The 16,696-nt window shown below is 54.7% G+C and overlaps 1 protein-coding gene across 1 annotated transcript in view; it reads left to right on the top strand.

The window, feature by feature from the left end:
- TCERG1L (transcription elongation regulator 1 like) overlaps positions 1-16,696 on the top strand; it is a 184,780-nt gene that overhangs the window by 158,839 nt on the left and 9,245 nt on the right. The window contains exon 9 of the mRNA XM_021703857.1: positions 6,940-7,075. Within this exon, the coding sequence (XP_021559532.1) occupies positions 6,940-7,075 (136 nt within the window). The remainder of the gene's footprint in view (positions 1-6,939; positions 7,076-16,696) is intronic.

Here is a 16,696-nt window from a genome sequence, read left to right as displayed (position 1 = left end):
GAGAGCAAACAATTAATGCCCAACACTCTGCCTCCTGCATCATCCCTACAATGTAGATCTCCCCCTTCCTCCCCCTCCACTTCCCCCTCCCCTTCTTCTCCTCCTCCTCCTCCCTCTCCACCTTCCTCTACCTCTTCCTCCCCCTCCTCCTTCCTTCTCTTCTTCCTCCCTCTCCTCCTCCTTCTCCCCTCCTCCTCTTCCTCCTTCTTCCCATTTTGAGGATATGGATTATGGAGCTTGAAGAGGTTAATGAAAATCCAGAAGACAGTTACTATGAGCCATGAAGAGGTTCCAGGTGTGCTTGGGTCCTGAAGCGTTGCTCTCAGCAATTTTATGTGGCACAGGACAGTGGATACCAAACCACAGTACATTTACAAAAACAACCTTGTTTTATAAATTCCTTTGACAGTTCTTCAGCGAGAATAGCCATGCATTCAGAGGACTTACAAAAACATGTTAATTACATCCAGAAAAATTCTGGAGGAATAGCTCAGAAAGGCACCATTCTGTGGCTGTAAGAAAGATGTCTAAACACTGTGACGCCTGTCCTCTTCAGAAAGTGAGACCCGGAGCTCCACTACATTTAATGTGTCTCCAAGGAAATCACAAGGAACAAACTCAACCGCAAAATCTAAGTCAACAATGTATTCACTGCCTTTTGGGTATCAAGCACAGTGCCTCGTGCTGGAGAAGAACACATGAACAGGCCTGAAGCTGCCTTCAGGAATGTGCCCAGCAGTCATAGAGGCAGATCCAGACATGGCTCCGACAAAAGCATCATGTGTCCGGCCCTCCTGCTGTGCGAACCCCACCCTCTGAGCACAGAGGAGAAAGCAGCTCAGTCGCACAGGGTGGGGCATGTCCTGCAGGGGTAATGGCCAGGTGACCAGACGAAGCCAAGCCAGCTATGAGTGGACAAGGAGCAGGAAGAGCAGGTGTGAAGCGGAAACATCATGGTGAAGGCACAGAGGTGAGGGAGCCATGAATACGGGGCCAGTGGACCCGGTTGGTGGAATGAGGACCTGAGGGAGCATGTGGCCCTTCTGCCAGGATGATCTGTCAGGGCTGCGGCTAGAAGAGAATGGGGAAAGGTCGCAGCTTGGGGCCACCAGCACGCGGATGTGGCCCGGACTGCAGGGCGTGCTGCTCTGTGGTGATGGCACCGAGAGGCTCTCAGGAGACCCCAGCGTGGGCTACGGGCAACCAGAGACCTGTCCTGGAGAAGTTGAGACTTCTCTGCACAAACCAGTGTGAATGTTCTAGAAAAAAGCCCATGACCCAGGTGGTTGGTCACTCCGGGGAGGGTGAGGTTGGTGCAGTGTTTCCTGGATTGGGCTGGACATGTTGGCCCCACATTTCACACCCAGGGAAACCCCAGGCTCCTCACTTCCAGCCCATTGACTTTCGTGTTGAAAAGACCTTGCTCATCCAGGGAGGATGTCCTGCTCCTGGGCTTGTGTTCCTCTACCCCATTCAGATGCTGGAGTCCCAGCCCTGGAACCTCAGAAGGGGGCCTTATTTGGAAATTGGGTTGTCGCAGACGTAATGAGTTAGAATGAGGTCATTAGGGTGTGCCCTAAGCCAATGATGCTGTCCTTATGGAAGGGGACATTTTGAAACAAACATACTCGGGGACACCGTGGGAAGCTGAGGGCAGAGACCTGGATGATGCCTCCACAGACCAAGGGACGCCAGAGATTGCTGGTCAGCCACCAAGCTGGGCAGGCCCGGGGACAGACCCTCCCTCTCCATCTCTGACAGGCACTCATTGGTGATCCTGGCTGAGAGCTGCAGAGGTGGAGGGGGGGATGTCTGCTGGGATTGAACCAGGGGGCTCAGGAGCCACGCGGTCTGCCCTGGATGCTGGGCGTTACGCTGCAGGCCGTTGGGCACACCTGCTGATGGAATTGGAAGGAATCAATAGTGCCTGCCCTCTGAGGGTAGTTCCCTGACGGTCACCCGGCGTCCTACAGCTCGACTCTGGCAGTAACCACCCGGAGTTAGTGCATACCCCACAGGTGAAGTGGCCAGTCCAATCAAAACTGCCCCCACATCAGACACCAGAAGGAAGTGGGGTCCTCAGCCCATCCCCACCTCTGTCTGACTTGGCTATAAACTCGGGGGTCTCATAACCTCCCTTGAGGTTTGGGGATTTGCAAGAATGACTCCCAGAACTCTGGAGAGCGCTATACATAAGATTACAGTTTTATCATAAAGGGCACAACTCGGAAACAGCCAAATGGAAGAGACAAGAAGGGTGAGTTCTGGAAGGGTCCAGAGCGCCTAGGCCTCTGTCCTTGTAGAGTTGGGGTGCTCCTCCCTCCTGGGGCACCAAGAAGCTCCCCACCCAGGGAGCTCCCCTAGCTCAGTTGTCTGGAGTTTTTATCGGTGTCCGTATGTAGGCCGGAAGGATTGAATCACCGGCCATCCCGAACTCAAGCTCAGCCCCCTCCCTTCCTGAGGGTTCCTGCCCTCTGACCATGCGGTCGTTTTCCGGTGGGCCAGGCCCTCCCCGAAACTAAGGGCCACCCTGAGCTCAGGAGGGGCCTAAAGAGGCTCCTCTACAAGGACACCCCTGTCGCTCGGGAAGTTCTCAGAGGAAGCAAGGACAGAGGCCAGACAGTCTTTGTTATCCCACGGGCCACTCCTGCCAGCACACCGCCTGGCTAGCCGGCCCTCACGGCGGGCAGTGTGGCCCCGAGGGGTCACCAGTTGCAGACAATCGCGGTAGAGCAGAAATGCCAGGGAAGCCAACCTGAGGGCAGGGAGGGAGCGAGAGGGCGTCTAAACAAACCAGGGTCACTCAGCAGCCCCTTTGAGAGGGGTGCTGCCGGCCGGCCATCGGCGGGGACCCTGGGTGGTGGCCGGGGCTCATGCAGACGCAGGTGCTGCAGGAGGCTGACCAGGGCTGGACAGTGTCGCCGGCGGGGTGGGGCTGGGGGCTGGCAGGAGGCGACTGCCTTTGGCTCTTCCTGCTGAAGGATTTAAGAGTAAGTCGGATGAAGATGCAGGAGGCCTGCTTATCAGATTTCTAGGAACTGCAAAGTTGGGAGAGCTAATGAGTTGATGGCAGAATCAAGATGTTTGAATATTTCAACAGGACTAAATGAACAGGGTCACACTCGCATCTCAGGATGGCGGTCCTTGAGGCATTTCAAGATCGTCTCGTCCAAACCCTGTGTTTTACCAAAACCAGGTCCAGAGAGCTTCCATAATTTGCCCAAGATTTTGCAGCAGGCTGTCCCCAAGGGGGCTCAGAAGCAAGTTGAGCTCCACATAGCCACGTGTGGTTTCTTCTCTGGGACCAGGCGCTCGCCCAGACCCCAGTGTCTCTTCACAGGAAACGGGCTCACTCATCACAGCCTGAGTCAGCCCTTACCTCTTCCCCTCTCCTGCCCTGCATTGGAACAGTGGTTATAGAGAATGTCTTCTATTTCTGTGCAGCCTCTCAACTGATAGTGCTGGGGTGGGGGGAAGAGGGAAGAAGGGGGGAGGGAGGAGGCATGCGGGGGAGAGGGACGGGAGAAGGAGGAGGAGGGGAAGACGGATGGGAGGAGGGCTGGAGGAGAGGAAGGGTAGAGGGCGGGAGGAGGGAGGGATATAGGAAAGGAGTGGGGGGGAGGGAGGAGGGAGGCCTCAGAAGTGCTGAGAAACGCCCCCTCGTAAGCACCTGCCATGAGAACGGTGCGGCGTTCTGAATCTCTCCATCTCTCTCCCCTCCTCTCCACGGGAAGATTCGGGAGGTAGGGAGAGGCGTCTGTGCTTCTGAGAGGTGACCTGTGGGGGCAGGGCAGAGTCCGGTGCCCTGGGTTCCCTCGGCCTCAGATAAACGTTTGGCGTCCAAAAAGGAAACTAGCAACCAGTTGTGCTGTGTCTAGAATCCGTTTGCACTAAGTGTGAATCTAGTGAGTTTTACCAAATCATCTGCTGCCCTGTGCACATGGGCAGAATCAGAAAACCCCGTGCTTGACCTCGCACCCCTGGGCAGGTCCACGTGTGCACCTACTCATGCACCATTCCCGGTTCAGCTGGACAAGCTCAGCAGTGGTCAGAGGGCTGAGGCGAGGGGCAGAATGGGGGAGAACAGCCCTTCTGCCCCAGGTAGGCGGTGGCCACCATAATGTCTCCCCAAGGATGGGAGCTGGGAGCCAGGGAGCATGCTGTCCCCCAGAGTGAAGGGACCCCAGCCGCCGTGGCCCAGACTTGGGGACCCCCGCTCTGGAGGACAGGCTGGACAAGACCAAGCCCCTTTCAACTTACGCACTTGACCCGAAAAATTTCCCCAAGCAGGTGCCAACCTTGTGAGGCATCTGCCATGGCGTAGAACTGCTTCCAGATGAGAGGCACCCCACACAGCTGGCAAGACTTGTGGGTACCAGGGACTCTGCCCCTGGGGATGCTGCCTCTCATCCTTGGTAGTTTGGGCTTGAGCTAGTTTTATTAAAAGTATTAGAATTTGCTTTTTGGGGGCGCCTGGGTGGCTCAGTTGGTTAAGCAGCTGCCTTCGGCTCAGGTCATGATCCCAGGGTCCTGGGATCAAGCCCCACATCGGGCTCCTTGCTCAGCAGAGAGCCTGCTTCTCCCTTTCCCTCTGCCTGCCACTCTGCCTACTTGTGCTCTTTATCTCTGTCAAATAAACAAATAAAAAATATCTTTAAAAAAAATTAAGTCTTTAAAAAAAAAAAAGAATTTGCTTTTTGTTAAAGGTACCAAACCCATTCAGCCATAAGAATGTTAAAAATATATTTAGCAAGTTTGCATTTACTTTTGACTAATTCTAATTGAACTGAGAGCTTCACATTCTGGAAGGCATCCAGCAGCTCTGAACAAAATACTGTGTTGAATGAGCTATAATACGTGATCATCGCTGAGCTTGTAACGTTCCTATTAATCTTGTTTCAAGTTCCAACAATACAGGTCTTGTTTCCATACTTCTATTTTTAACTAATGAAAATTTATTACAAAGAAATCCTAATTACACACTCTGGAATAGGATACAATTGCAAATCCACTGGTGATTTTCTTTTTTTTTTTTTTTTGAAAATCCACATAATCACATAAGAAGCAGAGAATGTAAGTTCTCCTAAAATAGTTGGTCTATAAATAAGATTCACTAATGGGCTGAGCAAACATGTTTGTTGTTTTTTTTTTTTCTTTGCACATTTTATACTAGGTTGGATTAATCCATACTCCACCCCTGGTGAGTGTTAGAGAACACTGCGTATTCTCAGCACATCCTAAAGTTGGTAACTGACGGATTTCCATGGTGTCCTGGATGGAGAGTGATGGAAAAAGTGGGCATCAGGGGGCAGGAATCAGCTTGGTTGAGTGATGGCATGACCTTGAACGGGCCTCCTCCTGCTCCCCAAACGCACAGATTGTGCAGACTTGCCGGATAATCCTGTGCGGGCGTCCGTGCCGGACATTGCGTGGCATTTAGCAGCATCTCTGGTCTCTGTATCTCCATGTGCCAGTAGCCACCAGACGTCCCCCGGGAGCACGAGCACCCTGGGTGCGGGCACGGTTCTGCATCTGTGTCAGGAAGCCCGGGTGGGTGTGGCATGAGCGCCTTTCACCCACTAATTCCCAGGGTGAGGCTGGTTTTGCAAAGAAGTGGGGACATGCCATGCTCTGTAGGTGCATGTTCTTTGCTCTTTCTGTATCCCCTGGCAGGCGTGCAGAGGGCACCGAGTCACGGTGCTTGGCAGGGGGAGTTGGCAGCCTGACTTGACCACAGCGCTGTCAGAAAGGGAAGGTTCCCTAAAACTGGTGGTCTAAGGACAGAGTAGATTTGCCCCCCCTCGTTGCTGGAGTCGCTGGCCGTGGGACCCAACTATGGGGAAGTATGGGGCAGGGCTGGGCCAGGGGGAGGCCCCACAGAGGGATCCATGGGGTCACAGCAAGCTGCTCTCCAGGCCAGTGTAGGTGGACTCTGTGCCTCAGGGCTGAGCACAGCCTGTGACGAGGGGACCGGAGCGGCGGCTGGATGGGCTTGCTCCCATGTGGGCCAGGTCAGGGAGGGGGAGGGCGTCGTGTGAGTACCTGTGTCTGCAGGTGGCTGAACTTCTTCCAGCAGCAAACACTGAGATGTTTTAGAAGGAGGGCCACCCGTGCTGCTGGGATAAGGTGCAGAACGGAGAGAGAGCTATCGAATGGGCGGCAGAGGACAAAAGGCAGGATGCTGAGCTGGCGCTCAGTAAGGGTCAGCTCCTTCCTTCCCCCGAGCCACCAGCCTGCTGAGGGTGGCGCGTTGGATCCCCCGCTGGCCCACTGGGCCCTGGCTCCTGTCTGCTGCCAATGCGGCCCGCCATTTGGGCCGTAGCTGCGGCCACCCCTGGGCTGGGGGAGGCAAGGGTCCAGAGGTCCCGCTCTGCACCTTTCCCTGCGCAGAAGGCCTGGGGCGGGGCCTGGGTCCCCGCTGCTGTCACTGACATCTCCCTGTCAGGTTAGACCCCAGGACAGTGTTTCTGTACCCAGAGGGATGATGGCACAGTCCTCGGTAATTGTCTTCCCGCCTTTGTCCAAAATGAAGGCCTCGCTGAAACAAAGCAGAACAACAGAAACAGAACAGGATGTAAGCCCCGATGATTTGCTCCGGTGGAAAGGCTCACCCCTTTACGTCCTCTAACACCAGGTCTAGGGGGTGAGACGGTGACTCTGGGCCTTCCCGGCGGCCCCTCTCGGCCTGCACACGCACCCACCATGACCTTTGCTCCCGGCTGGTGCCCGTTGGCTCAGGGCTTCAGTCCCGGCTGCACCCCAAACACAACAAAGCAGTCTGCATCCAAGAGCAAAACCGCGTCCTTTGTGGGGCTACCGGCGCCTGGCTCTCCCAGGTTCTCGGAGCGCTTGCCTCTGCAGGTGTGACCTGGAGGCGCTCAGAGGTGGCAGGTGGGCCTCCATGGGCATGTTTAACTCTCTGTGTCTTGTGCCCTAAAGGACAGAAGGCCATGTGAGTCCTGGGCCAGAGGAGGCAGAAGGACAGGACAAGGGTGCCAGGACGCCGCCGCCCCAGATCCTCCTGCCGCTGGAGGAGCGGGTGACCCACTTCCGAGACATGCTGCTGGAGCGAGGGGTAAGGACCCGAATGCAGATGACAGCTGTCCCCAAAGCCAGTCACTGAGCAATGGCCCCCCCACAGCCCGAGGGACATTTCCCTTCCTCCCTGAGTTCATGGAATCAGGCTGAGTAAAATTTGGGTGCCAAATCATTTGAGGCCAAAGCAACATGAAAAGAGCCCCTGCTGCTTGTCTTGAGGGGTGTGGAGGAGTCGCCGGCCCCTTCCCGCACCTGCACCTGCAGGCCCCCGAGAGACAGACAGGAGGGGATGGTCACTGGGACTGTGTCCAGAAAGCCTCTGCATTGATGAGCTTCCTTCTGGAGCCTGGGCAGGTTTCGGGGTCCACACCTCCCAGAGGGGCATCCCCTGTGCTCATCTTCGCCAAGAAAGGTCTAGTTTTAATGAAATTACGATGTCTTAATTATAGTTGACTTCTGAACCCTGGTTTGAATTTAGGGGGAAAAACATTTTAGAATCAAATACCCTTCCCGTGCTATTTCCATCTTTGGCTTTTGGGTATAAAATGAGCCAGCTCTAATAGCCCGGTTGGATTTCTTCACAAAATGAGGCTGAACGCAGGGGCGGTAGTGGGAGCCTCTGTGCGCTGGTGATTATAATGGACACGGTAGTGACCTTGGGAACTCGAGCAAATCCCCTCTGCAGTGAGCAGCCACCCCCAGGCTGCCTCTGGCTGGGCCGGCCCCTCCCAGCAGGTGCAGGGGGCGCTGCGGCCAGGTGTCACGAAGACCCCACTCCCCCCAGAGCAGGGGGTGGAGCAGGGAGCCCCAGAGTCGGGCTGGCGGGAGGCCCTGGGGGTGCAGGGAAGCTGGGACGGTAGAACAGAGGCGGTCCAGCTGTGGCAGAGCTCTCTTCCTGTGCACCGTGAGTGTTGATGACTGCATCGCTCCAGCTTGTTATCCACTTAAAACTGAAATACAGCCCTCGGCCGTGAGGGACTGGAAGAACTAGACTCATGAACTCGAAACTACAAGGCAATGTGCGAAGGCTAAATTAACACTGATGCCCAAGTAGCACAGAGGTGCTGGAAGGAACCCACACAGGGCAGTCTGTGCGCATAGATGATACGCTTCATGGCCCCGGGCCGGTGCTGACCCTGGAGTGGACCCACAGAGCCCGCGACGCAGGGGCTGATCTGCTGTAGCACCTGCCGTCCCCTCTTCCTCTCCACCCTCACGTTGCCCCCAGGCAGCTGCAGGACAGGTCTGTGGCATTACTCCTGAGAAGTGATAAAGCATAGTCTTCTCTCCACAAAATCGCCCAAAGAGGCTGCTTCTGTCCTGGAGAGCCACTGGCCTGGTTGCTCCTGAGGTTTGCCTTGGTCCTGTTAGGTGTTGATGGACATGCAGGTGGTTCTCTGCCCTTGTCATGTGCCAAAATATGTGTATTTCTGAGTGTTTAAATCGACCTGGCCGGTCTGTTCCAGCTGAATCAGCCAGCAGGAGACATGATGGCATTAGGAACCTTCGAGAAATAGAAGCAAGCATTCAGTTCATCTTTATAATGCCTACGTTGCCCATCTCTTTGTTTTGGAAACCAACTAGGCCCTGCTCACCAGCACAGTATCAAACTAACCCCCATGGGAGCTTAAGGCTGCCTGAGACACCCACCTTCCTGCTGGCAAGCCGGGTCTGTATGGCTTCTTGAATTTATCCCAATGGCCTTCGTTGAGCAGTTCTAGTAATGAGATTTTCAGTGCATTCTTGCCTCATTGAGGTGGGTGATTCTCTTTGATTCTTAGATGTTTCTATGTGAGAATCTTATGTAGATGAGAATCGGCAAAAACAATGTGGAAATATAAAGCACCACTCTGGAGTTCTGAGTTTCCCCTGGGAAAAAGAGTCTGGGGGTAAAGCCTGAACCCCTATTTTAGGAGAATTTCAGAAGAAGCCCACACACAGTTGATGAATAGAAAAGATCAATTTGAATTTACTGCTGATGTCATAAAGCAATGCCACCATTTATGACTTTTTGACTTTATAAAATATGCCAGCAGATTTTATAAGTTATTCATGCTCAAGAGAATTTGATAGCTAAGCCCATAACATTTCCAGTTGCTTAAAAATGAGGCACAGAAAGGTCACTTTTTTCATGGACTGAGTGATTAATAAGATTTTTTATTGCATTTGTTCAATGTTTCCATCCAGAAAGTCATGTACTTACAGAATGATGGAGCCAGTTCCTGCAGGTTTCCAGTAGTTTAAGGAGGGCATGGTTTGGGGCACTCCATGGGGATTATGGATTGGGAAGGGGCCTTCGGCTTTGTGGTTTTGTAGTAGGTCTCATGGCTCAAGGAAAGTTTTATTTTTATTTTGTTTTACTATACAAACCACAATAGAGCCTTAAAAAAAAAAAACAAAACTCAGCCTATGAAGGGGCAGGTTTAATTGGATAGCAGATTGTTCATGTGATCCACCTATTTAGATTAATGTATTAGAAACACTTTATTGAGAACTTCTTCCTCCTGCCTCGTATCCCTCAGGAGTAGGAATGGCTTTCCCAGGGGCCGGGAAAGGAAGACCTTTGGAGAGCCCTGGATCTTGTTCCGGGGACTCTAGGCCCTGCACCTGCTGTGCTCTCTGGGGTCCCTCTGCGGGGAACCCTTGGCCAGCTTCCCCGCAGTGGGTGGCCTCGGGGAGGCTGGCTGGCCCTGTGGCTGTCTATACAGGTGACCTGAGTCTGTTAGAAAGAGGAGCTCACGGGCTGCATGCACATGCCCACCGGGCCATACCAGTCTGTCTCTGCACTAAGACAGGTGTCCATCGTGAGGCTGTCGGGAGAAAGTAACAGTATTAGCTGTCTTCCTACCAACAGGGCAGTGGGGGGGGGGAGCTTCTCCCTGTAGCTAGAAGGCCCACCTCGCTCCCTGACTTCTGAGGTCCCCCTTCCCGTGGACATGCAGACGGCTTTGCCTCTCTGGAGCTGGAGCTGGACCTTGGGGCAGGACACATCCTGATTGGCTCGGTCGACCTCACGTACCAGCAGCCTGTCATGGCCCTGGAGGCAGGGCCGGTGCACCTGCAGTCTGCTCCACGTGGTGACTCTGCGCTCCTCGGGGAGCTGAGTGGCCCCGTGTTCCTATGGCAACTCTTCAGATCTCGCAGGGCACACGGAGTACCACGGATAACACACAATTGTGCTGTGCAAGTCATATATGCTGTAAAAGAAAATTTGCAAAAAAAAAAGTCTCAATGAACAAAGTCACCCCAAATCCTATCCTAAGACAGAATTATTTTCATCAGTGAGGTACATTTCTCTCCAGTCTTTCTAAAAATAGATTTTAAGATCTCAATCATAAATATCTTTGTCTTATAGTATAACCAGGATTGAATGTAATTGAACGTGGCTCAACCAAATTATTTTATTTAACATGGTCGATTTTATGAAGCTCAACCTTGACTTATAAATTTGTATACTGTTTTCTCTTTTTAAGCATTTTTTTAAAGTGTCAGTATCAACCTTTGGAAAACATTTTAGATGAGGTCATGATATTCAATTCATTGTCAGTTCAGAAATCCTGCATTTTCATTCATTGCTCGTATTCTCCAAATTTGCTATTTTAAATAACACCCCGATGATCATGTTGACATGTGAACTCTGTGTATGTAGGATTGTTTCCTACAGGCTGTAAACATTTGGCCTCTCTTACCAAATTGCTTTGAGAAAAGTCATTTTCATGAGGTGTACTCTTCTAGTGGCCACGTTTGAGAGTTCCCGAGGGTGTGTTTGCAAGCACACCCAGCCTGATGAGTGAGGACTGTAAATATTTATTATTTTTTGAACTGCATTGTTCGTTTCCTTGGGTTTACGTTTTGTCTCGGCTTCAATGGTGTGGTTCCTCTTTCCTGAACGGACCGCCATGGCCCATGGCAATCCGGGTCTTCAGATGATATTTTATTAGTGATGATATCATGTTCTCATCGTGGAGATGCCCTTGCGGAGGACAGTGGACCACCCACTCTCATTGCCGGAATGGGATTCTGTCTATCCCTAATGTGAAAATAACCCTCAAACATAAATTAAATCCACGGAGGATGTTGTTGGGATGACAGCATACAATTCTATGTATCTATCAAAATAGAAGAAAGAAGCTGAAGTTGGTAAAATCCTATGAGCGTCACCGTCGAGGATGAGCAAGGAGCACCCCTCACCCTTCCAGCTGCCTGAGCTGCCTTCAGTCGTCAGGAACTCTAGAATCCATGCCTCCCAGGAAATTGGGTAAAGAAGGGAATGGTATAAGTGCTAATTACAAGGAACATGGCATTTGTTATCAGCCTGAGCCCGCGGGAGCCGGCAGGAGAGCAGGGACGTGGAGCAGGGACGGAGGACGGCGATGCAGATTTCAGAACTGAAACTCGTCCACAGGACCCGGTGCCATGAGGTTTGTGGGCGATGGCTGTGGGGGCCTGGGCTGTGGGGAGGGGCAAGTCCTGGAGGGGGAGTTGTGGGTGGAGTGGGGACATCTGGGCTCAGGCGGGGTCTGGCGTAGCTGGGGATGGAGGATCCTGGGTGGTGTCGAGGCCAGTGTGGGAGGGGAGCTGGACAAGCTGGCTGGCAAAGCGGGACAAACTCACAAACAAGGGGCCCACGTCTCCAGCCGCTGGTCCTGGAGGCAGAGGTGGGTGGGCTCAGGCCGGAGGGAGGTTCCTGAACCTTCTTCAGGGGCCGCTGGGTCTCCGGCGTGGCTGACCAAGCACCACGTCCACCTGTACCCAGTGGCTTCGGTGCCCCTCAGAGCCCTGCACCTGCTCCCCACCTCCCTCCATCCTGGTGAGAGAGGCCTGCTGCTTCCCCCAACAGAGGTTGGTTAATGTCCCTGAGGCCAGGGTGCTGGAGATAGCCAAGTGTGGGGCCCTGCCAGTGGCCAGGGACCGACGGCAGGTCCCCGATGCCCAGCCCGGTCCCCTCTTCGGGCAGCTCCAAGCACAGGCTGCCCCCACATGCCGGTGAGCGGTCTCGCTCGCCAGTTTTTCTTGTTTTTGTGTCATGGAAGGGAGCGTTCTCCAGGAGCTTCACTCGCGTCTCTACGCTGAGACGGCCCGCGGAGCTGTCCTGTGGGCCCTGGGCCGGAGCAGCCTGAACACAAGAGCGCAGTGGCCACGGCTGTGGGGCCCGCGTCCCAGAGGCCGGACCTCTTGTCGCAGAGCTGTGAGCGTGATTGAGAGAGATTGCTGCCTTCCACGGGGCAGGGAAGCCATGGAAACCGGAGGAAAAAGCTGCCCTAATGATGAACAGCCCACGCTCCGGATTCCATGTCACCACTGACAAACACACAGCAAGGAAAGAGTAAATACAGCGTGGCTGAGAGTCAAATTTGGGCAAAAACATTAGCTTCTAAAGTACGTGCATTTGTGTTTGAGCTGGAGATGAGGCCCCCTGAGACCCCGAGGTCGCCCAGCCGTGTTCCTGAGCCCAGATGGCAGCCGCTGGGGGTGGAACCCCAACAGAGCCGGCGAGAGGCAACAAGGATGGTGCCGACGACAGACAGACTCGGTCACATCTGCAGCCCTGCCTGGCTCACTGGCTGCCCGGGCGCTACCCAAGTGTGCCCAGCACATGCTGTCCGGCCCGCCGGCGCTCGGGGCAGGCAGGACCCATCCTCGGCAGCCTTCCTCCCTTCCCCTGGCCCTTCGGTCCCTGGCTGTTCTGTGATCCAGTGACTGACAGATGCTCAGAGTGGCCTTTGGCTTTGAGGATAAAAGCAGCATCTGCCTCTTTCCTTCAGGGCGCCCTGCCCATGGGGGCCTTTCTGGTCATGATGACCTCCCCGAGCCCACGTGTCATCTCAGGTTCCAGCCAGAACCCAACGCAAGACCCTTTTCCTCAGCTTTCAGAGAGGCTTTGGTGCAGCTGGGGCTGAGGTCAGAACCAGTCTCATCCGGAGATTTTTCTTCTTTGTCCAGAAGACGGAGGATTAGCCTCGCCTGTGCCCAGCAGGTAGAGGAGGCAGCCGCTGAGCACGGGGCACTCCCGGAGACCCTGCTGGCTGGGGTGGGTGTTCAGGGAAGCTCAGAGCTCAGCCGGCCAGGGAGCCCCCACACTGAAGTCGGGAGAGCAGCTGGGAGGCCACGGGGGCCCTGGGTGAACGGCCGGCCAGTCTGAGAGCTCAAGAAATGGAGCAATTAGGAGACCGTCGAGATTGTGCAGGCACGAGATGACCACGTCCACGAGCGGCAGTGGCGAGGGGCCATTTGCAGCTAGTTCCAGCAGGACTCATTGGCGTTCCCAAACCAGGTTATTTTCCCGGAGAGCACATTGACAAGCGCTGGAAGATGAGGGCCTGGCTCGCGCGGCCGTGAGAGGGTGCGGGTTCCCCTGCCACCTGCCATCCTCCAGACATGCCACACGGGGACACCCCCAAGCCAGCAGCCATGTGCCCCTCCGTCCCCCACCCGGAGGTCCATGCTGGTCCACAGTTTTGGGTTACGGCGGCGTCTGCTGGGGTTCGGGACGGGCGCCCTGGCTGTAGCCTGCTGTCGCGCCCTCACTGTGCGTGTGTCTTAAACCACCGGCCCCGCAGGCTCCACTGTGTAGACGGCAGGAAACAGATAGCAGCTCAGGCCCTAGAGACAGTGAGGGGAGCGCGTGCGCCGAAGGGGCGCGAGGTGCGGGAGGCCGCACAGGGGAGGAAGGCAGGGTCATGGTGCCGCGGTGACCCGTCGAGTCTGTGCCCGCAATGCTGCCCCAGGCGGGGCAGGGACGCCGCAGGGTGGCCGAAATAAAGATTGTGCAGGAGTGCTGAGGAGAGGCAGATGGCCCAGCCTGGGACAGCACCCCAGGGAGCACTCCGGGGCGGCAGAGATCCAGCCCTCCCAGGGGAGCCGCGTCTCCCGGTGGCCGGCTCGCCCAGGTGCTCACACGAGTCCGGGATTACAGGCGACAGGAACTGATAGCGGGCTCACAGAGCCCAGGCCTGCAGAGGACACAGAACGGGCACAGGACCCAGCCAGGCTGCAGAGGATGCTGTGCTCTGCAGGGATGGGTCTGAAATTGGCTAGGGAATCCCACTGCTCAAGGGGCCAACCGTGTGGGAATGCCAGAGTCCAAGAAGCGCAGGCTAGACTGAGAGACAAGTGGCCGCGTGCTTAGTCCTGGGACCTGGCGAGGCGGCGGGATCCTAAGGCAGCCCCAAGGTCCCCGCCCCCAGGACGCACCCCGGAATAACCCCCTCCCTCGGGAATGGGCAGGCCGGTGAATAGGATGGTGGGTCACTCCATGAGGACATTACAGGACGTTACAAGTCTTAAACGCAGTTTCTCCCGCCGGCTCTGGAGAAGCAAGCCACGCTGGCGTAGAAGGGCCGTGGCAGGGAACACTGGCAGCCTTGGGGCTGAGAAGGGCTCCTGCTGACTCAGCAAAAGAGGGGAGGCCTCCATCCCTGTCCCGTGGAGTGAGCTTCCCACCCAAGACGTGATCTTGGAGACATGGGAGGCCCAGGCCCACGAGGTCAGGCTTTCATCAGAAGCGATTCTCATGGTCCATCCTAACTGCAGTTCTCAGGAGTCTTCTGGGAACAGCTGGGTCTCGCGGACAAGGCTGTGCCCCCTGCAGGCAGTGAAGGGCCCCATTCCACGCGCGGCTGTCCATCCTCCCCTTCTGCTCTGACCCCCAGCCCGGGTCCCACGTCTGGCTGTGCCTCTATCCACCACGGCCACCGTTCTCTGAACTTGAACAGCACCTGTCAGCGTGGATCTCAGGTGATGTGACGGGACTGTTCTGTCGTCCTAAATTACAGTCATTGCAGAGATGGCTCTCTTGCCTCACACACAGACTGAAAATTCCTCTGGAGCCAACCATATATTATTAATTTTTAAAGAATGATTGTATTATACATCTAGAACTCCAAAAACCCTCAACACACCAATTCTAAACCACACTGTGCCTTCCCTAGCGAGCTGAGACAGGGTGTCCACTGCGGTCCCTACCAGGGGTGCGGGCTGAGTTGAGGTTGCCCCCAATGTCTCTCCATAGCCGCCCTAACACCACTGTGGTCAGGAGCCGGAGAACCCTGGGGTCAGTCGGCCTGGACACTTCCCCAGGGGAATCCCTGCCCCAGTGCTCACATTTTCTCATGTTCTCAGTCCTTGGAAGAAAGTCTCTGCATGGGGCCTGGGTCATCCTGCCCAAGAACAGAGCTCATGAATATTAAAAAGGGGGCTTTATTTTTATTAGGAGAGATAGAAAGTATCAGTTAAAAAAAAAAACAAAAAAACAAAACCATACAATATGCTGTACCAAGTAAAGCACCTTAAAATAGTATCTCTCCCGGGAATACTTTAACGTGTGCAAAATAAGAGGGTGAATGGGCTGTAAGCTGCCTGTTAGCATCCCCTCTCCTCTTGCCCAGGGGCTCATTTCCCACCCAGGCCCCAGAGTAGCCCTTCCTAACATGCACGTGACGTGGGACTGTGGCTCTCGAGATAAGGCACAGCTTCCTCAGTCTGCCTGGGACTCTCCCACCTCTTCCCAGCTCCTCCTGGGCTCCTTCACCCCCAGCCCTGCTCCCCTCTGCAGTTCCCACATTCCCCCAGCTCAGGAACGTGGCCTTTTCACCCCAGATAGCCCCTTCCAGATGTGCTCCCATCCCTTCAGGAGCTCGATGAGTGTCCACGTTCCAGAAAAGTCGCTGCTCTGGAGACTCATCCCCAGGCTGGTGGAGGGACCCCTCAGCGCCCAGGCACGTCTCCGCTGTGGCCCAGGTGCCTCCCAGGAGACTATTAGCTTATTTATCCACCTGAGCCCAGACCGTGGGCTTTTTGGTGTCGGGGAGCCTGACTTCCTCTGAGTCCTCAGCATGCAGCGCGGAGCCTAATGCAGAGTCAATATTTAGTGAGTGTTTTTAAGTGAATACATTATTTTGTAAATGACTTAAACATTTCCTTGCTCTGTCAGCGGGGAGAAGCTAGAAGCTGCACATCCCACAGCAACGGGCACACTCAGCCCAAGATCACGGTGTCTGATTCGTCCTGCAACAGGAGGAACTGGGATTCCCGGAGAATTGTCTGATTCTAGGGCTGAGGCAGGAGAGACACGAGACGAGGCTGGAGTACCCTGAAGTTCCAGTAAATAAGGAAGTGCCCCACCCCAAAATGATGGGGTAGCCAAAGGAACACAGGAGTCAGGCAGCAAAGCTCCCCATGGCCAAAGCTGGAACCATTTCAGCAAAAGCATAAAGTCACACTGGATTATCACCCAGATTATGAATAAATAGCCACGAGTGTGTGGTGGTACATGTAAGTGATGGAGTAAAGAAGTAAATGTGAGAGAATGGGTGAACATCCCATTCAAAATTCCAAATAAGCTATATTTGGATACGTACTCCCCCAAGAGGTGGAACGTAGCCCTGAGTGCGGGTTGCACAAAGTGACTCCCCACCCAGTAGCACAGCACAGAACAGGGACAGAGAGTAAATTTGTGGAGGACAGATCCGGGGAGTGCAACCTCAGCCAGGAGGCTGGGGCCAACTCCGACCTGCCGGAAGTCATGGTGACAGTAAGTAACTTGAGGGGTTGTGGTGAAGTGGCACCTGGCTCTGGGCTCCTCCCCCAGAACCGAGAACCCCCGACTAATCGAGCAAAGCTGAGATCAGTCTGGTAGAGGGGCGTCTTCCCCCAGAAC

The sequence above is a fragment of the Neomonachus schauinslandi genome, chromosome 6 (assembly GCF_002201575.2).
Source record: "Neomonachus schauinslandi chromosome 6, ASM220157v2, whole genome shotgun sequence".
NCBI lineage: Eukaryota > Metazoa > Chordata > Mammalia > Carnivora > Phocidae > Neomonachus > Neomonachus schauinslandi.
The sequence above is the reverse complement of the archived record's forward strand: the minus strand, read 5'-3'. Positions and strand labels throughout refer to the sequence as shown.